This window comes from Trichomycterus rosablanca, chromosome 7, assembly GCF_030014385.1.
Source record: "Trichomycterus rosablanca isolate fTriRos1 chromosome 7, fTriRos1.hap1, whole genome shotgun sequence".
Taxonomy (NCBI): Eukaryota; Metazoa; Chordata; class Actinopteri; order Siluriformes; family Trichomycteridae; genus Trichomycterus; species Trichomycterus rosablanca.
The window spans coordinates 12,067,337-12,090,021 of NC_085994.1; the positions used below are offsets into that span (position 1 = coordinate 12,067,337).

General features: G+C 37.3%; 1 protein-coding gene across 1 annotated transcript in view; it reads right to left on the bottom strand.

Annotated features, from left to right (window-relative positions):
• The window catches only part of cry3a (cryptochrome circadian regulator 3a), a 28,929-nt gene extending 10,241 nt beyond the window's left edge, over positions 1-18,688 (bottom strand). The window contains 8 exon segments of the mRNA XM_062998403.1: positions 2,758-2,909; positions 3,673-3,984; positions 4,943-5,083; positions 5,257-5,345; positions 5,745-5,929; positions 6,796-6,938; positions 7,029-7,137; positions 18,531-18,688. Coding sequence (XP_062854473.1) covers positions 2,758-2,909; positions 3,673-3,984; positions 4,943-5,083; positions 5,257-5,345; positions 5,745-5,929; positions 6,796-6,938; positions 7,029-7,137; positions 18,531-18,688 — 1,289 coding nt within the window.
• Between the last annotated feature and the right edge of the window lie 3,997 nt (positions 18,689-22,685).

Consider the following 22,685-nt stretch of genomic DNA (forward strand, 5'->3'; position numbering starts at 1 on the left):
GATTAAACTGTGGACGCAAGAGGAAGCTGTCTGAAAGGGATGTTCGGGTGCTAACCCGGATTGTATCCAAAAAACATAAAACCACGACTGCCCAAATCACGGCAGAATTAAATGTGCACCTCAACTCTCCTGTTTCCACCAGAACTGTCCGTCAGGAGCTCCACAGGGTCGATATACACGGCCGGGCTGCTATAGCCAAACCTTTGGTCACTCGTGCCAATGCCAAACGTCGGTTTCAATGGTGCAATCTTGGGCTGTGGACAATGTGAAACATGTATTGTTCTCTGATGAGTCCACCTTTACTGTTTTCCCCACATCCGGGAGAGTTACGGTGTGGAGAAGCCCCAAAGAAGCGTACCACCCAGACTGTTGCATGCCCAGAGTGAAGCATGGGGGTGGATCAGTGATGGTTTGGGCTGCCATATCATGGCATTCCCTTGGCCCAATACTTGTGCTAGATGGGCGCGTCACTGCCAAGGACTACCGAACCATTCTGGAGGACCATGTGCATCCAATGGTTCAAACATTGTATCCTGAAGGCGGTGCCGTGTATCAGGATGACAATGCACCAATACACACAGCAAGACTGGTGAAAGATTGGTTTGATGAACATGAAAGTGAAGTTGAACATCTCCCATGGCCTGCACAGTCACCAGATCTAAATATTATTGAGCCACTTTGGGGTGTTTTGGAGAAGCGAGTCAGGAAACGTTTTCCTCCACCAGCATCACGTAGTGACCTGGCCACTATCCTGCAAGAAGAATGGCTTCAAATCCCTCTGACCACTGTGCAGGACTTGTATATGTCATTTCCAAGACGAATTGACGCTGTATTGGCCGCAAAAGGAGGCCCTACACCATACTAATAAATTATTGTGGTCTAAAACCAGGTGTTTCAGTTATTTTGTCCAACCCCTGTACATGTTCCACCTTACCAGAGTCTGGACAGAGGGTGGTCGATGGCACCGTGACGCTCGAGTAAAAACGGGCGCAGTTTAAACCAACAGTTCCTGCCTGTGCTGAGACACTACGGAGATTCCTACTATAACATGCGTTAGAAAGCAGAGGCAGTGACCAGCCCTTCCCACCCGCCCAGTCTACGGCAGATCAAACACATTATTAGTCTCATCCCACCCATTTTGACCAACTGAAAACCAGGGCTGAGTAAGAGGTTCAGGTTCACTCCCTGCCCCTGCCTGATCGCTTTTGAGACGACAGTGATCCCAAGCCAAAGCAGAGAAACCTGCTAGCTGCCAGACAAGCAACACATTATACTGTCCTCTGATGCTAGGTAGCCCCCTCGTTTACCAAAAGGGACCACAACCCTTTTGCTAGGACCATTCGGATCCTGGCTGAACAAGGAATGAAAGCTAACCGAACCAGGAGGATGAACATGGGCACTGGGTGTGTTTAGGAAGGCCACTACATGCAGTGGAACGCATGAAGACGTTGTACGATTGCTGTTCATCAGGCTGAGAAGTCAATTTGGTCTGTGGTGATGAAAGCCAAAACAAAACCCTAACAGTTGTTTGCTCTCTTGCACAGGCAGAACTGCATTTAACACCAAGAGCACCACTACACATTTCATAAATAGTCTGTTAAAGAGGAGGTGCTCAAAGCTAGATAAAAATGTTATTTCTGGCTTTGGACCCCGCCTCCCATAATGACCTTTGGGAAAGCATCATTGAGGCCCCTTATGCATTAAATACAGGCCAGGTTTCACATTTCCAAGCGGTTAAAATCCATTTTGATGAAACGAGATGCTACCAAGCTAAAGAACAGGCTATTGTATTGCCAAGCATCAAGCTTCAACCACAACCACAGCTAACAGGCTTCCAAATACTTTGGCTAAGAATGGCTTTCGTCTTAAAAGCAATCAACCACAATTTACAAAGGGGAAAGGAAAAGCTGAACTTTTCACCCAATCCCAAAGAACACAATAAAGAACTTCAAACAATAATGTTTGCACAAGTAACAAGTTAGGGTGAATATTTTTGTAACATAAAATAAATGTATCCTATAGTTTGTGTATAGATACACTCAGAAGGACATTTCCGTGATACATTAAAACACACTGATTTGCACTTATTAGGGATGTTTGTGGGCAGGAAACATTTGTAGTCCAATAAGTAAGAACCAACAATGCTGGAATACTAATTTTCCCATTGTAAGTACAGAAGTGTGCTGGCTAGATGCACCAGCTGGATGTTATTGAGCCATTTGTGTTGCTCATAAGCAACTGGCTTTCCAGAAAAATCAATATTAAAACTGAAAACACAACAGGCATTAAAATAACAAACAAATGCCATCTTACTCAACTGTATATATTCTTTTAGCCTTGGTGTATACAGTGGTATACAGGGCAGATTTCCATTGGTAGCTTTGGCCAGGACCAAAAGCCACAAATAAATTAAAGTATTTTTAATAAGGCTGTTGTTGAACACTGTAATGACTAATGTAGTGTTTTATTAATATCCAAAATACTGCATGTTACCCCTCAACATGAATCATATGGTATATGAGGAATACAGAAAATGTCCTTGTGAAAATAACCCAAGACATTTGTAGTTCCATAAATTTAAATAAATTCTACCCAACTAACCCATGCTGTCATGAATCTTTCCAACTGTTAGTTATCCAACTGCAGTGACTACACGGTGTTTACCCTTAAACGATTCAAGTTATAAATTCCTGGCTTGCCGCTCAGCTGTCAGTGTGTAACTACCGACCTAGGTATGTGTTTGGAAACATTACCAACCTGATGTAGTCACCATTAGGGTCAGTGCGGCGACCAAAGCCGACCGGACAGTAGCAGTGGAAGAACTGCTGAAAGAATGAACTACAGGACAGCCACATCCAGCTGCCTGCGTTTACACTCCAGTCTGCATCCAACAGAAGCTCCTCGAAAACCTGTTAATCATAGCTACTGTTATAAACTAGACAATTACTTCAGGTTTATGCATTATAAACCCAAACAAGCAGGTTTTAAAATTCTGAGCTCACCACCAAGAACTATTTATTTTATTTAAAGCATACAGAGCATGATCATATTTCTGAAATCTTAAAGAATTAAACTTACAATTGTGACTGAATACAATGCAATGTTTAATAACATTGCTTAGGGACCAAGCAGTGGCAAATTGGCAGTGCTGGGGCATGAACCACTAAACTTTTGATCAATAGTCCAGTACTTAAACGCTGAGCTACCACTGCGTACTTTAACTAGCCTAGCCAAAGCCCAGCCTTAAACTTAGTCAAACCTTTGTGGAGAGACCTGAAAATGGCAGTTCACATACGTTTGCCATCCAATCTGATGGAGCTTTAAAGTATCTACTATGAACAATGGTATAAACTGCCCAAATACAGGTGTGCAAAGCTTGTTGAGACAAATCCCAAAAAAATTAACTGCTAACAAAGGGGCTGATCCCTGAATTAACCCGCCTCTTGCAGGTGAAAAGAAGTGGTTGGCAATTGCACACAAGTGTTAGGTACAGCCTTCCCTGGTCAGTGGGAAAGATACCAGGTAACTGGATACAAGCAGATTGGGAGAAAAGGGGGAATTGCATAAGTAGAATAAAAATGTGTCCTAATTGTAAGCTGATGAGTAAAATTGCAATTATCAAGGGATCTGAATACTTTCTTAATCCACTATATGTTGACATATGAAATGTACCTTCATGCCCTCCTCCCAACTGATCCACAGGTCTCCTCTGGTAAGGAAGCAGGCCACTGCATGGCGTGCCAGATGGTGAATCCAGCCCTCTTGCCGCAGCTGGGTCATAATGGCATCAATCCAAGGGAAACCGGTCTTGGCTTCAGCCCACTTAGCTAGAGCCTCTGGGTTTTTATCCCAGGGTATGCGTACACAAATGGGGTTGCCCTCCATCTTATCAAAGCGTGGGTTGGTGGTTGCAGCAGTATAAAAAAATTCTCGCCACAGCAGCTGGCCATAGAGAGAGAGGGGAGGGGTGCTGGTCTTTTTTACCTAGAAGGAATATAACTGATAAGTATTACTAAATCCCAAGACTAACATAAAAAGCTGTTTTTGTTTTTATTGTAGTCATTTACATTTTTGGCATTTAGCAGACGCTTTTATCCAAAGCGACTTACAGTACTGTGACAGTATATTGTCTAAGCCAGGGGTCTTGGGGGGGGGACTCGTGCTCGGCACACGAAGGGGGGGCGCATGCCTAACAAGGTTGAAAACCCCTGGTCTAAGCAATCGAGATTTAAGGGCCTTGATCAAGGGCCCAACAGTGGCAACCTGGCAGTGGTAGGGCTTGAACCAGTGACCTTTCGATTACTAGTCCAGTACCTTAGCCACTAGTCTACAACTGCCCTAGTAGTTGGTTGACAATAATAAAAAAAATAATTAAAAAAAAATGTTATTATTATTATTGTTTTAATTACTAATTATTGTTTGTAATTGTATTATTATATTAGGCAGACATCACATGGCAAAAACCTTTACTTCTTAGTTTTTGTGTCTTTCAGATTTTCAGTAAAGATGCCTCTATTCTGCTGTTTTCTGCATAATTACTGATTACAAATAAAACATCACATACTTTTTCTAACCTCTTAGTAAAGTTATAACCTCTTAACGACAACTAAACTAGTTTAAAAACCTAGTTCCATCAGTTGTTGTCGAAAAAGGTGATTTCTCAGAAACAAGGTAAGTGGGGCAGCACAGCTAACAACAGCAATATGGTTTCTGACATCCTGTGGTTTTATCCTAGCTGAAAAGAGTTCAGTGAATTGAACGCCAAACTGCCTACATAAAAGAAACACCAAACAACAGTTTATTTAGTCATTTCTAACTGGATGCCTGTGATGGTGAATGGCACAGTATGAAATATTTAAGACAATGTCTTTGATAAAATATTCTTTATCCAAAACAACTCTGTTAATCCAAAAAATATGATCATCTGCGAGTATGGGAGCACCTTTCTGTAGAGGTCTGTGAGCTTGAAGTAAAACAGGCGACAGGATAGGCAGCCAAAGCGGAGGTAGGGGCTCAGGCCTGTAGGGCTGGCCAAGAGGGAGTTAGCATTCATTCTTGGTCTCTCAAAGTTTGCCACCCAAGCCTGGCAAAAAGAAGTAAAGAGAGCAACAAAATTTTTATTAGCAGTAACCAAACAATGTCAAACATGGCAGCATACATTAAGTTTTTAATTCTGAACTGATGGTCAAATGTTTGTTGACAGACCATACAATAATGATTCATTTGTGTTATATTATTCTACAGAACATATTGTACCTTTCTTTCCATGTGTCTCTCTATCCTGGTTAGTGCTTCTGTCTCTCCACCTGGCCAAACAGCAGAAGGCAGTCCTTCTGTGTCAAACCCTACACATGAACATTAAAAAGTTGTACTTGTTTATACACGCATACAGTCAAATTTATTATTAAAACACAGGAAAAGTTGTAAAATGCAATAAATAAATTTAAATTGAACTTACATTGAACTTAATTTACTTCCTTAAATGACAAAGAAATGATGTTTAATGTTTTGACTGGCCAACTTGATTGTATTTTGTAGATATGGGACAGAAGTAATAATCTATTTCAAGCATAAACACTGCCAAATTCTCTGGGCCTAAGCTCATCTCAGATGGGCCAAAAAACAGGAAACTTGCTGCTGTCAGATTATGTACACTTGCCCTAGATTATGTACACTTACACTCCTTTTTTTTGAAAGCTTAAATAATTTAAAGTAGAATATTGGGTCATAATTTGCTATCTCACCAAGCTCTTCCAGAGAAGGCACACCATATTTGTCTCCATGGTCTTCAGAGACAGGTGTGACACAACAGCCCATAAAAGCACTGGACAAGGTCTCTACTGGCATCTCTGGTGGGTCCATGCGGCTGATCAGAGTCTGGAAACACTTGTAGGTAAGGGGTGGCTGACCTCCATTCAACTCGATGATTCTGAAAGACAGCACAGTGAAAAAAAAGTCAATAGTTGATTTTATGACCATTATTATTGTTGTCTCATCTGATCTGGTCATTAAACTCGTATCTAATTGTACTTTTAATGACATTGTGACTTCAAAATGCTACTACCATCCTTCGACTCCTTAACCATCTTCCACAATATGCAACAAATCTATAAGAATTACAGACAGAGATTTCCAGAAAATTTTACTATTTTGAAATAAGAACTCCTCAAAATCTACAATAAGATGCCTTTCCCATGCTAAACCTTATTGCTCCTGAACCTTTACAAAGTTTTTTAATATTTTCGCTGACCAATTTAATTGTGTGTTATAAATATAAACAAATTTAGAATCTGATGTCTGCAACACTCTCCAAAAAGTTGGAACAGAAGCAGACTGAGAACAGTCTGGATGGTCTTTTTTGAGCACAGAAAACTCAATGTTGGTTTTTCCCCTGAAACAAGCTGAAATGTAGACTTATCTAACCAACCATCAGTTCATCTGAGATAAGAAAGAAGCCAGAGAACTCAGCAGCATTTCTACATATAATTTATGCTTTTCTCCTTGCTTAATAGTGTTGTGAAATGTTTCTACAAATGTTTTTTTTTTACATTTGTAAAATTGTTTACATAAAATACAATACAGTTAATGAAATCAGCACAAAAAATGAAACATAATTTCACTTTTGTTAGTTAAATAAAGGCTCAAGTAAATATACAAACCACAGATTCCCATTTTCATTGCATCTTACAAAACATCTCAACTTTTCCAGAAATGGGGTTTTGTGCATAGATGGATGGATGAATGGATAATAAAACATGATGCATATAAAAGAGTAAGACTTTGAAGAACACCTACTTGTCCAAGTTGTACAGCGTGTGTGAGATCTTGACGATGACTTCCACCCCAGCCTCCATTGCAAGCTTTTTAATAGCAGCATCACGTTACTTTCCGAACGGTTCAGAGTCATACTCGAATGTCAGCCTGGATATTTGCCACTCCTGAAGGGCAGAAAGTATTAAAATTTAAAAAAGTACTGGTGGTTTTTAAAAAACCACGTCCAAACAGAATTTCTTAAAAAAAACGTTTACCTTAAAGAGACGTGGAAAAACATTGGCTGGTTGACCTCTAATGACAAAAAGGCGGGAATTGAGTTTCCAGAGATTGGAGTCAAGATCGTCTAGGCACTGAAGGAGAAATCTGCAAACACAAACCCAAGATCATAAAACAAATCTTTTTCTGCTGTACTGACAGTGGATTTTGTTGAAAAAAAAAAAATGTTAAAAATTTTTTTAGTTTAGTTTTTCTTTAGTTTTCCTTACATTTTTAAATTGAAATTAGGCTACTTACAAAGCCCTTTTATACTCCCTTGTCATAATGGCAGTTTTTTGTTATGTAAAAATAATTTGAATACGTTTTTTTTGTTGGTTTAAACAAAAAAAGATTGAAAGAGATTATACAGTGCAGTATAAAATCTTGAACTGTTCCAGGATTAAAACCCTAATGCTTTAAACAGTATCACATTTATACCATGCTGTGACTTTAACATACAGCTGCCAAGCTTCCATTCCTAGCTTTCTTCATTAACTGCCCATCTGGGAATGAATGGGTTTTCGGATATTTTTTGTCCAGACACCTGCTTGTGTACAGACTAACTCATGAGCTGACCACTACAAAGGTACTAAACGTTCATGAATATTAAGTGCCCTAATCTCTCACCTGTCAGGTAATCGTTGATTTAGGTATCTGAAAAAAACATGACTAACTTGGGAGGTTAATACTTAAGTAAAGCCATTTAGGTTTGGGCTTGGGGACTTAACAGTCAGAATACATTCTGGCTCTGTATTTCAGGGCCATGTGCAGTAGGGTTGTGTACACATAAAAGGTTTAACTAAACAAGGACTACATACAAATGTACTTTAGTAACAGTAAGAATCTAAAGCTATATACAGTGTATCACAAAAGTAAGTACACCCCTCACATTTCTGCAGATATTTAAGTATATCTTTTCATGGGACAACACTGACAAAATGACACTTTGACACAATGAAAAGTAGTCTGTGTGCAGCTTATATAACAGTGTAAATTTATTCTTCCCTCAAAATAACTCAATATACAGCCATTAATGTCTAAACCACCGGCAACAAAAGTGAGTACACCCCTAAGAGACTACACCCCTAAATGTCCAAATTGAGCACTGCTTGTCATTTTCCCTCCAAAATGTCATGTGATTTGTTAGTGTTACTAGGTCTCAGGTTTGCATAGGGAGCAGGTGTGTTCAATTTAGTAGTACAGCTCTCACACTCTCTCATACTGGTCACTGAAAGTTCCAACATGGCACCTCATGGCAAAGAACTCTCTGAGGATCTTAAAAGATGAATTGTTGCGCTACATGAAGATGGCCAAGGCTACAAGAAGATTGCCAACACCCTGAAACTGAGCTGCAGCACAGTGGCCAAGATCATCCAGCGTTTTAAAAGAGCAGGGTCCACTCAGAACAGACCTCGCGTTGGTCGTCCAAAGAAGCTGAGTGCACGTGCTCAGCGTCACATCCAACTGCTGTCTTTGAAAGATAGGCGCAGGAGTGCTGTCAGCATTGCTGCAGAGATTGAAAAGGTGGGGGGTCAGCCTGTCAGTGCTCAGACCATACGCCGCACACTACATCAAATTGGTCTGCATGGCTGTCACCCCAGAAGGAAGCCTCTTCTGAAGTCTCTACACAAGAAAGCCCGCAAACAGTTTTCTGAAGACATGTCAACAAAGGACATGGATTACTGGAACCATGTCCTATGGTCTGATGAGACCAAGATTAATTTGTTTGGTTCAGATGGTCTCAAGCATGTGTGGCGGCAATCAGGTGAGGAGTACAAAGATAAGTGTGTCATGCCTACAGTCAAGCATGGTGGTGGGAATGCCATGGTCTGGGGCTGCATGGGTGCAGCAAGTGTTGGGGAGTTACATTTTATTGAGGGACACATGAACTCCAATATGTACTGTGAAATACTGAAGCAGAGCATGATCCCCTTCCTCCGGATACTGGGTCGCAGGGCAGTGTTCCAGCATGATAATGACCCCAAACACACCTCTAAGACGACCACTGCTTTATTGAAGAGGCTGAGGGTAAAGGTGATGGACTGGCCAAGCATGTCTCCAGACCTAAACCCAATAGAACATCTTTGGGGCATCCTCAAGCGGAAGGTGGAGGAGCGCAAAGTCTCGAATATCCGCCAGCTCCGTGATGTCGTCATGGAGGAGTGGAAAAGCATTCCAGTGGCAACCTGTGAAGCTCTGGTAAACTCCATGCCCAGGAGAGTTAAGGCAGTTCTGGAAAATAATGGTGGCCACACAAAATATTGACACTTCAGGAACTTTCACTAAGGGGTGTACTCACTTTTGTTGCCGGTGGTTTAGACATTAATGGCTGTATATTGAGTTATTTTGAGGGAAGAATAAATTTACACTGTTATATAAGCTGCACACAGACTACTTTTCATTGTGTCAAAGTGTCATTTTGTCAGTGTTGTCCCATGAAAAGATATACTTAAATATCTGCAGAAATGTGAGGGGTGTACTCACTTTTGTGATACACTGTATATGGTTGCTCTGGGCAGCTACACATTTATGCTTGAATGCGTCTGAAAGGGGATATGGCCGAACAGCCAAGCCATTGGGAAGTGCACCTGCCTGTGCCAAAGCCTGGATAAAAATATGAGGGCTGCATCAAAAAGGGCATCTGGTGTAAAAATTGTGCCAAAATCAGTAAACCAGAATGATCTACTATGGTGACCACTAAAATACAGGGAGCAGCCTCTCTAGAGTTAGAAAACTCTAACCCTGGTATGTGCCTATGATGGTGCATACATTAGTAATCTAAAGTCCAAGTACACAACAAATCCAGTTAAAATGTGTGTATTTTTAAACAAATAGGTGAGCTGGATGTATATTCCCAAGCCTAAAAGTATTCTAAATATCTGAATAAAAATCATGTATAAAAATTCTTGATCAGGGTCATGGTCCAAAGCCTATTTCAGGTGTATTGAGTGCAAGGTGGGTACACACACAGGACAGGGCACAAATCAGTTACAGAGCATCACACTTACTCCCTCATGCCTATTCATGTTTCTGGTAGGTCGGATCAAGACATAAAAAGCAAGAAACCAAACAGATATATGAACCACATGCCAAATCTCACAGACTTTATGTGGAGGCAAGAATTAAACTAAAATCCCCCAGGACTGTCGAATAGTGCACCACCCACACAACCTGCTGTGCAACTGTGCCAACCATGGTTATTAATAAACAAGATAATTCTCAAGTGAAAAAATACCACCACCTCCTCCAATTACCTTGTACATAATCAGATACGATCAGACAACAAAAAAAAAGTAAATTGTAAGAAGTCGGTTATATGAAGTATTAATGGATCACTTATGTGGGTCAATGTTGCACCCTTTAATGGGTAAATGTTTAAGTGGACTCCAACACCTACCAACACTTTATTAGGAACACCTGCTTTTTCATGTACTCATCCAATCAGCCAGACATGTCAGAAACACAATGCATACAATCTAACAGACAAGAGTCAAGAGCTTTAGCTAACCTTCACATCAAACATTAGAATTGGAATAAAATGTGATTGGAGTGACCTGAAATGGCTGCTGGTACTAAACAGCAGCTGGTCAAGTTTTTGAATGTGTTTGAATGTGTCATTTACCCTAGAAAGATTATTGAGACTTAGAATGTGTAGATACAGTATATTTAGGGCATGATTGACAGTAGTCATATTCAAGTATTCCTAGAATACTGCTACAATGGAATGTTACTGAAAAGCGTTGTTTGTGACAAAAACTGTGTCAATTACATTGTATAATGTCCAAAACCCAGTTCTAGCTGAGTTAGACCAGTTCCTATGTTCTAACTAAGAAATCTTTGTTAACGGTGGAATCTTCCACTGTCCTACAGGGTCACTGCTGGAAGTATTAAGGGTGATCATTTTCTTTCTGTCTTATCACACTTGCAGAGCTTCCAAGTGAGCCTTTGTCGGTTTTTTTACTCAACAAGGGTTTTTTCAGGGATCAGTAGCTTTCAGTTTAAACCAAACATCAGCTGTTGGAAATAAATTAAATGACATTTCTAACCTACGACATTAATCAAACAATGACTTCTTTGCTAGTTATCTAACTGGTTAATCATTAAGATTCCTAATTTTAACATCTGCATGTTGATAGATAATAAGCTGTCTAAATGCCAATAGCCAAAGAAAAAAAAGACAATGGGAAAGATATCTCTTAATAATTATAAAGCAATTGTGTTACTGTTATTCAGCATAGCTAAATAAGAAAAGGACCTGCAACAAGTTTTATCCTAAAAAGTGTCAAAATAATACAATTCTATATCTGATTACAAATGGTAGAATACTGTTCACTTGTTTCCCTAAAAATGTGTCCACCTTGTTAACCTGACATTGTAATGAAACTGAATAAAAAACACTTTATGTTTATTTATTTTAAATCCAAGACCAAAAAAACGAGAAATTACAGTGATTATTTCTTATATTAGGTAGTTTATGTTTGTTTAAGTAAAACACTGTCCAAAAACATTGAAGCGGTAATAAAACTATGGCTGATCAAGATCAAAGCAGGTCTAAGTCCACCCCAAAAAACACAGCCAAAATTACACACTAATTAAATTCTTGCCATTCCACCAACTGCCATGTTTTGAGGAGGTGAAATAAGTATATACAAAAACCTACAGAGGCATGGGAAGAACATTTAGAAGCTGTGCAACACCCCCTCTTTGCTTCAACTCAAATACCTGTTAATTTATAAAAGCTCACTGCACATATTGCACGTTTGTCCTTTTTCTGAACATTAATTACATGTCCACAGACCATAAACAGGACACATTGATTATTTATTTAATATCAGGACATGTTCAATGGCCCGGTTAACCTCCAACCTGTCTCGCCCTGTCCCAAATGTTCAGACTAATGCTAAGCCGAAAGACTGTCTGCCAGCAAAGTCCTAATTAAAAGCCAGACAGCAAAGCTGAATGTGGACCAGTTACAAAACTAACCTCTCAGCTGGCATGTTTCCATTATACAACCACCTTGATTTCTAACACACTTCCTTACATTTCCTGAGCTTGATTCAAATATTAGTATATATATTTTTTATGAAGCAGATTTGTTAGCCAAGAATCCATGTTTTGCTCAAATAAATTAAATTAATTTCACAGAATGATAAAATATGACGATTGTTCTACATATGTGACCTGTAGTTTGTGATAAAATGGGTTGATAATAAACATTTTCTTTGCTTAGTCATACAGCATTGCTTACATAACTGGCCTGGCCTACATATCAGTGCACATGCGTGCAGCCACTGGAGAGCATAAAATTAGCCTAGTGACCTGCTTTTAACCACAACAGCACTACCAGCAACGTTTGAGAACAATAAAATACTTCATCTTCAGCATAACTGTGTGACATGCAGCTTGAAGAACTAATTGTAAAAAAGGAAATTGGTCAGAAATGACTTTTCCTGCTTCGTTTAGACTTTACAATCCATTCCATCATATATATGGAACTGGGTCAACCACAATTTATGACAAAGCTTATACAAGGCTCACAAGAATGAGTGAGTTTTAGAATACATAGACAAAAACTATGAAATCGTCCCTAAAAATAAAAATCTTTAAACCACTTTAAAAGTCAAAACCTATACATATAAAAGTTTTTTACATCAGACTGTATCAGACATTTGCCCATACTCCCCAACAAAACTTTTTAGTCAAGGTCAACTTTTGTGATGAGTGCTAGACTAGACTGCTGTCTAGTTTCAGATTAAGGTCATGTCTCCATCATGGCCATTTAAGGACATTTGCCTGCCTGTCCTTACAGCAATGTACTGAACCACCAAAAAATTTATGATGCCATGTGATAGCCTGATTCCCCGTCTAAAATGTATTCCTGCTATGTACCCCATGTGTACCATACATTTGTCATAAAAGAGAGATCTGGACTGCAGGCAGACCAGTCAAGCATCTGCACATTTTGTTTATGAAGACACCTTGTTCTACTGCATGCAGAATGATGTCTGGCATTGTTTTGCTGAAATAATCATGGACTTAATGAGAAGTTACATTGCCTTGTATACAGCAGCATGTGTGTTTTAAAAATCCCAATACAGTCGAATCCGGTTAATTGGACCACCGGTTAATCGGACCAGCCGCTTATTCGGACCGAATCCTAAAGTACCGAAACAAATCCTATTATGTACGTGTAATGTTATTCGCTTATTTGGACCAAAATTCCGTTTAATCGGACCAAAGAACGTGAGAGCGAATAAGAAAAAGAAGCCACAAGTCGCCACTTAGAGCGGATGCAAAGCGGGTCAGCGAGATATGGGAGGATTCCTGGGCTCCCCGGGAGAATTTATGCTTTTATCAAAGGTCAGGAAATCCGAAAAGTTGTGTTGACAAGAGCAAAACCAGCGGGAGGTGAACACGCCCACCACTTTCTTTCCCACAACGAAGCACCCAGTAGCCAGCAGCGTGGTTATTGGATCCATCTGCATCTCCGCTTTTCGGCGAAATGAAGTCAAGCGTAAACAAGATGGAATTTAGTAAGAACTTTTTTTATTATTATGCTTCGCATGCTGAGTACCTATTCATTGTGTTGTAGATCGTTTCGAAAAACTTGTTTGCAAATTTATTTTTCAATGAACAAAGTTCGTAAGCAACAGTAGTTCTTGTTTGTACGTTCGCTATACGTGTATATCGCACAATAAAGGTTTAATAAACATTTAATATGTTACATAAATTATAGCACGTCCCGTCTTGTAACATAGGGCATGTTCGTGTAATCGGACCAGCCGGTTATTAGGACCAAAACGATCGCGTCCCGATGTGGTCCGATTAACCGGATTCGACTGTATAACCTCACACATTCAGCAGTGGATTCTAGTCTGGCCCTACATGAACTGATATTTCACCGCATTTCCTGAATTTTTGTAGAATTTTTTGTATGGTGGATGGTGAAAAGCATGAAGTTTGGCACACAGTGGAGTCATGATACTCTCTCTTATTGGAATGTTTTAAAATAGTGTAGCTTGACTATTTTAGAAACATTTTACTTTTATTTTGCCCTTGTAGCAACAAAATACAATCAAGTTGGTCAGCCCAAACGATTCATTTTTTTGTACTTTTGGCAGTTAAATAAAGCTTCATGAGAATTAACATATTGGTGATTTGTTTTTGTTATTACATGTTTAAAATGTCCCAACTGAAATTGGGGTTTGTCCATGTTTTATAAACATTTGTGTATGGGTATTTGTATTTAAATAAAATTAAGGAAACTATTGCAGTAGCAAATCTTGCAGAACATAGAACATCAAGAAGCAACTGATGAATTTGTTGAAGGTCGCTTATACAGACAACAGACTAGGTGCTTATGTGTCATCTCAGGTGTTTAAGGTAACACTGAACACATCTTCACACAGGTCTAGACTAAGGTGACCATATGCACCAGCATCTGATGGAAAAATGCCTTCTTACAGGTGTATCGCTTTTAATCTGATCTGCTAAACAGACATTCAAGCCAGACTGTAAGTCCCATTCAGAGAATGAGCAAAGATGAATGGCATGGTCTGTGACAGATTGGCTTGAGTCTGCACAGACTGATTCACAGATTTTCCACTTCCAGCATCTGTTAGACCCTTAGCTGGCCTACATTTTAACAAGAATTAGCAAGCATAAGTTGCTAATTGAAATGTTCCACAGTCTGAGTTCCATGTAGGAGAGCATAATATTTTTAAGATATTTTTAAAGCAACAAATGGAAGTCACTAAAGTGAGAGCAAGTTTCATCACACATTTCATGGTAAAGTATAAAACTAATACTAAAACCAAATACAAAGCAACCTACAACTATTAATTTATAATAAGATATTCTCATATTTACACTTAAATCTCCCTAATATTTGATAACAGGTTACTAATTATATTTTAGTTAGGGTTAGCCAAATAATATCTGCCGACAGACTTTCAGTCATTTATGTTTTATGGTGACATGTAAACCTTTAAAAAACTGTAGCAATGTGGTCCCTTTATCCAAGAAATTAGCTTAAAATGTAAAGTGGATAAATTCTACACACTTTTGTTAGCCCTATGCCAGGTTTTTTGTAATGTAAAAAAATTAAGATGAATCATTTCAGAACTTTTCTGCCTTTAATGTGATCTAGACACCATACAATTCAAATCTTTACTGCCACCAACATGCTTCACTGTGGGTGTGGCCTTGTTTTGGTGATGTGCAGTGTTTGTGATGTAACTAGGTAGGGCTAGCTCATGTAAGATTTTTTTTTAAATACAGTAATCAGGATCGGTCTGGTAGTCCAGAACAGTTCAATATTTAGTATCGTCATCAGTCAAAAATAATAGAATAAATCTCCATTAAACACTAGCTTCTTTAACAGAATGTAAACTACAATGATGCATTAATGAATCAAAGTACATCTATATAATACCATTTCAAATACACCAGAGCTTTCTATTCTAATTTTTAATTTCTAAACAAACAAGTTGAAATGCCATTTAACAGAAAGTGTAATCTAGAATTTCGAGAAATATTCATAAATGCACTTTTGATTAAGTTACAGAAATTACAGTAGCACCACCTTATGGCCAATTAAGGTTACTGCATGTGGCGTTTAACATACCGCACCGGTCATTCAACGTGTAACATATTACTTACATTACATGTACGTGTAACCTATTACTTACATTACATGTACGTGTAACCTATTACTTACATTACATGTATGTGTAACCTATTATTTACATTACATGTACGTGTAACCTATTACTTACATTACATGTACGTGTAACCTATTACTTACATTACATGTACGTGTAACCTATTATTTACATTACATGTACGTGTAACCTATTATTTACATTACATGTACGTGTAACCTATTATTTACATTACATGTACGTGTAACATATTACTTACATTACATGTACGTGTAATCTATTATTTACATTACATGTACGTGTAACCTATTATTTACATTACATGTACGTGTAACCTATTACTTACATTACATGTACGTGTAACCTATTACTTACATTACATGTACGTGTAACCTATTATTTACATTACATGTACGTGTAACCTATTACTTACATTACATGTACGTGTAACCTATTACTTACATTACATGTACGTGTAACCTATTACTTACATTACATGTACGTGTAACCTATTACTTACATTACATGTACGTGTAACCTATTATTTACATTACATGTACGTGTAACCTATTATTTACATTACATGTACGTGTAACCTATTATTTACATTACATGTACGTGTAACCTATTACTTACATTACATGTACGTGTAACCTATTATTTACATTACATGTACGTGTAACCTATTATTTACATTACATGTACGTGTAACCTATTACTTACATTACATGTACGTGTAACCTATTACTTACATTACATGTACGTGTAACCTATTATTTACATTACATGTACGTGTAACCTATTACTTACATTACATGTACGTGTAACCTATTATTTACATTACATGTACGTGTAACCTATTACTTACATTACATGTACGTGTAACCTATTACTTACATTACATGTACGTGTAACCTATTATTTACATTACATGTACGTGTAACCTATTACTTACATTACATGTACGTGTAACCTATTACTTACATTACATGTACGTGTAACCTATTACTTACATTACATGTACGTGTAACCTATTATTTACATTACATGTACGTGTAACCTATTACTTACATTACATGTACGTGTAACCTATTACTTACATTACATGTACGTGTAACCTATTATTTACATTACATGTACGTGTAACCTATTACTTACATTACATGTACGTGTAACCTATTATTTACATTACATGTACGTGTAACCTATTACTTACATTACATGTACGTGTAACCTATTACTTACATTACATGTACGTGTAACCTATTATTTACATTACATGTACGTATAACCTATTACTTACATTACATGTACGTGTAACCTATTATTTACATTACATGTACGTGTAACCTATTACTTACATTACATGTACGTGTAACCTATTATTTACATTACATGTACGTGTAACCTATTATTTACATTACATGTACGTATAACCTATTACTTACATTACATGTACGTGTAACCTATTATTTACATTACATGTACGTGTAACCTATTATTTACATTACATGTACGTGTAACCTATTATTTACATTACATGTACGTATAACCTATTACTTACATTACATGTACGTGTAACCTATTATTTACATTACATGTACGTGTAACCTATTATTTACATTACATGTACGTGTAACCTATTATTTACATTACATGTACGTGTAACCTATTACTTACATTACATGTACGTGTAACCTATTATTTACATTACATGTACGTGTAACCTATTATTTACATTACATGTACGTGTAACCTATTACTTACATTACATGTACGTGTAACCTATTACTTACATTACATGTACGTGTAACCTATTATTTACATTACATGTACGTGTAATCTATTATTTACATTACATGTACGTGTAACCTATTACTTACATTACATGTACGTGTAACCTATTACTTACATTACATGTACGTGTAACCTATTACTTACATTACATGTACGTGTAACCTATTATTTACATTACATGTACGTGTAACCTATTATTTACATTACATGTACGTGTAACCTATTATTTACATTACATGTACGTGTAACCTATTACTTACATTACATGTACGTGTAACCTATTATTTACATTACATGTACGTGTAATCTATTATTTACATTACATGTACGTGTAACCTATTACTTACATTACATGTACGTGTAACCTATTATTTACATTACATGTACGTGTAACCTATTACTTACATTACATGTACGTGTAACCTATTACTTACATTACATGTACGTGTAACCTATTATTTACATTACATGTACGTGTAACCTATTATTTACATTACATGTACATGTAACCTATTACTTACATTACATGTACGTGTAACCTATTATTTACATTACATGTACATGTAACCTATTATTTACATTACATGTACGTGTAATCTATTACTTACATCGAACATTACTCTCGTCGAACATACCATTTGGAATTATGGCCAAAAAGTTCAGCCTTAGTCTAGTCAGACCATAACACATTTTCCCCCATTGCTTTTGGCACACCTGAAGTGGGTTTTTTATGAAATGTAGCCAGATTTAAATTGGCCACATGTCATACACAACCAACCAGATCTTGGCAGAAATTCCTGCAGTCCCTTTAATACTGCTGTAGACCTCTTGGCAGCCTCTCAGACCAAATTTCTTAAGACCAGTACTCTTCTTATACTTTTATTTTTATAAGATTACTAAGATATTATATTCGAATACTGACAATAGACACACAAAATGCACCCTGTCACCAATATATTAATATACTGCATACATTACATAAAGCATTCTTAACATCTTAACCTTTCTACTTTTTTATAATAGCCATTCATGCATACTGACCTCCACCTGTTGACCCCAAGGTTGGAGGACCCAGCAAACCAGGGGTCCAAGAAGTAAACACAGCGGATGGTACCTGCACCCCGCACCGCCTCCTGAAGCGCAGGGTTGTCATGAAGACGCAGGCCCTTCCGGAACCAGTGGATGGAATTTGCGGCCATGTTCAGAGTGTCATCTTTAAAACACAAAACCAGAAATAGAGTTTGTCAGATGAAGTATCTACACACCAACAAATACAATTATGCCTAAATGTGCAGCAGGAAAAGAAAATGACAAGAAACACTCAGATATTCACTAGATTTGAATTTTCAAATGCACATTTTAAAGACAAACTGAATCATTTGTGATTGACATTTAATTACACAATCAGTTAATCAAATCAGTATCAAAGACCTTTAAGCTATTGGAAACTTCTGGCTTGCTTCCCGTCCTTCTGTGCTATCTTCCACAACTCACAATCTGTGACATTTAAATCCTGGCTGCTTTACGCCTGATTCAAAGTGCTGACAGCAGTGATGTCTATGCTGGCAGGCACTTTACATGGAAATCCCAAGACTGTACTAGCAATGTTTTTGGCACAGCATAAAACTATTTTTCTAAATGAATATAATTTAATATAATGAATGAATATAATATAATGAATACAGTTTATTATAACTTAAACTGTGCAAACACAACTTGGCTATTTATAGTCTACGTGACATTACATCACTTAAGGACTGAGAAACATCTAGTAATAATTAAAAGAGTGTAGACCGGCTTGACAACACTGGTACGAGTGGTTATTTAAGTCAATAAGTTATGGAAAATCTTTCTATGTCACTGACCAGAATTTAAAATTGTTTAAATAATATAATACAATAATAAAAATAAATAAGGATGCCCTATTGCAGACCTGGGCATTGTACGGCCCGCGGGCCACATCCGGCCCGCATGAGGTTCGTGGCAATTAAAAATTAGATGTAAATAAATGTACATCAAACATGCACTATAACAGGACTGATTTTGACAGGAGCGCTGTGTCTTTAAATATCCGTACGTTTCGATTTGCGTATGCGCGTGTGTGCGCGAGTGTATCAGCTTCACTGTAATGCGAACAGAACTGAGTGTGATTGACGGTGGAGTTTTTAACAAGACACGAACTTCTGAATTGTTTATTTACTAAAGTCAGATGTAACGCTGGTTAAGGATCAGAATTTAGGCTCTAAATCTCTGTTGCGGTACTAAACAGAAATACAAGCATATGAACGATGTGGAGCGTCACACCTGAAGCTTCTCTAACTAAACTGCAAAAGCAATAAAGACTGTTTTATAAGGTTTAACACGTCCAGAACTAAAGCAGTCAGGACCAGCTCTGTGATTATAAAAATAATATTAAACAATAACAAAGGACTGAAAAACAAATGAGGTAATTAGACTCAAAACAAAATAGTGTAAAGTTTAAAAACCTGCTTATTTTGTTCACATTTGTTTTTGCATTTGTTTGTTTAAATAGTAAAACAATGTTGATGTTTTTACTCTGCATACTTCTAATTTTCTAAATGTAACATCAAAACATTAACAGCTTATTAGAACTGTACAATTCACTGCTTTTCATAAAGAGTGGACAGTTGTAGCTTAGTGGTTAAGGTACTGGACTAGTAATCAGAAGGTTGCTGGTTCAAGCCCCACCACTGCCAGGTTGCTGCTGTTGGGCCCTTGAGCAAGTCCCTTAACCCTTAATTGCTCAGACTGTATACTGTAACTGTATTGTAAATTGCTTTGGATAAATGCGTCTGCTAAATGCTGAAAATGTAATGCAAATGTAAATAAAAAGATAAAATTAATATTGAGCAGAATTAAGTTCACCTTATTGGTCCGGCCCTCCACAACAGTCCCAGTTTCTTATGTGGCCCCTTGGAAAATTTAATTGCCCACCCCTGCCCTATTGACATTTTATGAATTGTTAATACAATTCCTTTATTTGTATAGTAGCTGTAATTTTTGGTTGAACTTTATATCAATAAAATGTCAGTACCTGTATTCACAACATATAAATATCAGTGAATCAGATCAAGTATGTCTAATCCAACCAATACAGATGCCATTCAGATTGCAACACCCCTTTACATTTATTTAACTGATTAATTCAACCAGTTAATTATAAGCGCATATTGAATAACCGGTTAAACCTGATCAGAGTCATAGCCTACCTGTAAATGCTGGGCACACGTCAGGAGGACACCAACCAAATTCGTTGCAAGGTTTGAAACACACTAACTTACTTGCTCAAGCTTACTCACACCTAGGGGCAATTTAAAGTAGTTAATCTGCCTAATGTCCTGTTGGGAGGAAACCAGAGTACCTATGCTGCATCCTTACTAAATGATGTACCACTGTGTTTTTTAACATTTCTAGGCTATTTGTTGAACTAGTTTAAGTTTAATTTAACTAGTTTAACAACTAAATATTTTTTAACTAATCTTTGTTGTTTAACTAATATTTTTGTCTACATTGCACCTTTTAAAGACTTTTTAAATTTCATACACAAAGTCATACCACTTGACCTAATGTACTAAACCAGTCCAACCATGAGCATTTTGTTTATAAGTAACCATTTTTAAACATGGATGTATTCCTGCTTTGGAGACCAGTGTTTCAGTTTCATGAAGCAGTTAATAAAAATTAATAAAAAACGATTTAATTAATAAAAGAAGTACAATACAAAATGAGTTATAAAATGCAGAATTAAATGAACAATATAACAGACAATCTCATATGAATAGACAATCTCATATGAATAGACAATCTCATATGAATGGACCTTTGTGAGTGTGGCTGGATTTAAATGATTTTACTGATTTCAATGCCACTTTAGCCAGCAGAAGTTTGTAAAGCAGAATTCCTACAATAAATTTCAAGTCATTAAACGTGTTAAAATAAAAGATGTGTTATAAAATATTTTTATGTATTAAATAAAAAGGCACTTTAAGAACTGACCCATATTCATCTCATCTATTACCTGTTTTAATCCAGATTAATAGACAAAATAAAAAGTATAGACAAAATAAATGTATGAAGATAATAAATAAAGATAAAATAAATAAAGATAAACGTGTTAAACTAAAAATAAAAAAGAAAATAGACTAATATATAAAATAAAGTTGTATGAGTAAGTTCAGATGCTAACGATGTAGTTTTTAGAACATTTTAGAACAACATTTTAGGAAAAAATGAGAAATAGAAACTTATGCTCGGCTCATATGTAACATTTTTCTCCTGACACCAATGTAAGAAAATAAAATAATGTACAGCAAGAAGTTAGTCAGCATTTTATCAGTCTCAGCTCTCTCACATGATGGTACATCTCCTGAAGCAGAAATTAGGTCAAGGCAAACTAGTCAAACTGGCCAGACTCAATCACTAAACAATAGTACTATAGACGCCTGGAATCCCGTTTTTAATACAAAACATTATCAAACAGCACACAGTTCAGTCAGGATGAGTTCGGACGGATTTAAAAGCATTAATGTTTATCAGTGAGACAGATCCAGTAGAGAAAGTGGGTCACCGTAACCCCAATAACGCACGTTTATTCACCTCTGACATTACCACAGCAATTGAAATATAAATTGCGTTACCTGTAAATGTTATGTCAATCCTGAAGACAGGACCATCTCCTCCCGTGTTATGTTAGAGATAACCGCAGAACTATAGCGTCTGTTTTATCTCTACAGTGTTTAGCTGCGTCTTATGTCTGTGCTCGGCAGCTCAGCGCGACTCACCCTGTGTACATTTCCCTGTGAGCGCTACACATCCTCTGATTGGCGCAAACTCAGTCACGTGGTGAGGTCAGACTCACGTTAAGAAAGCATGGAGCAAAGCGGATAGATAAAACAGAACTGAGCGGCGAGTCTGTGAGGAAAAGCGCACCTGCTGTACACACTACACGCTTACACTGCTTATATAAAGTCTCTTATATAAAGTGCTCCCCGCAATCAAATTTAACGTTACGTTACAGATCGTCTACAAAAAAGCAATATTAAATATACTTACTTAAATATGTTAGTGTATTTTTATTTATTCGCTTAACCGAACGTATTTGAAAATATACATTATAAAACGGATAGTTCCGGTGTTACGGAGAATTCAGTTCCCCCTGTTTCCCCTTTAACGCGC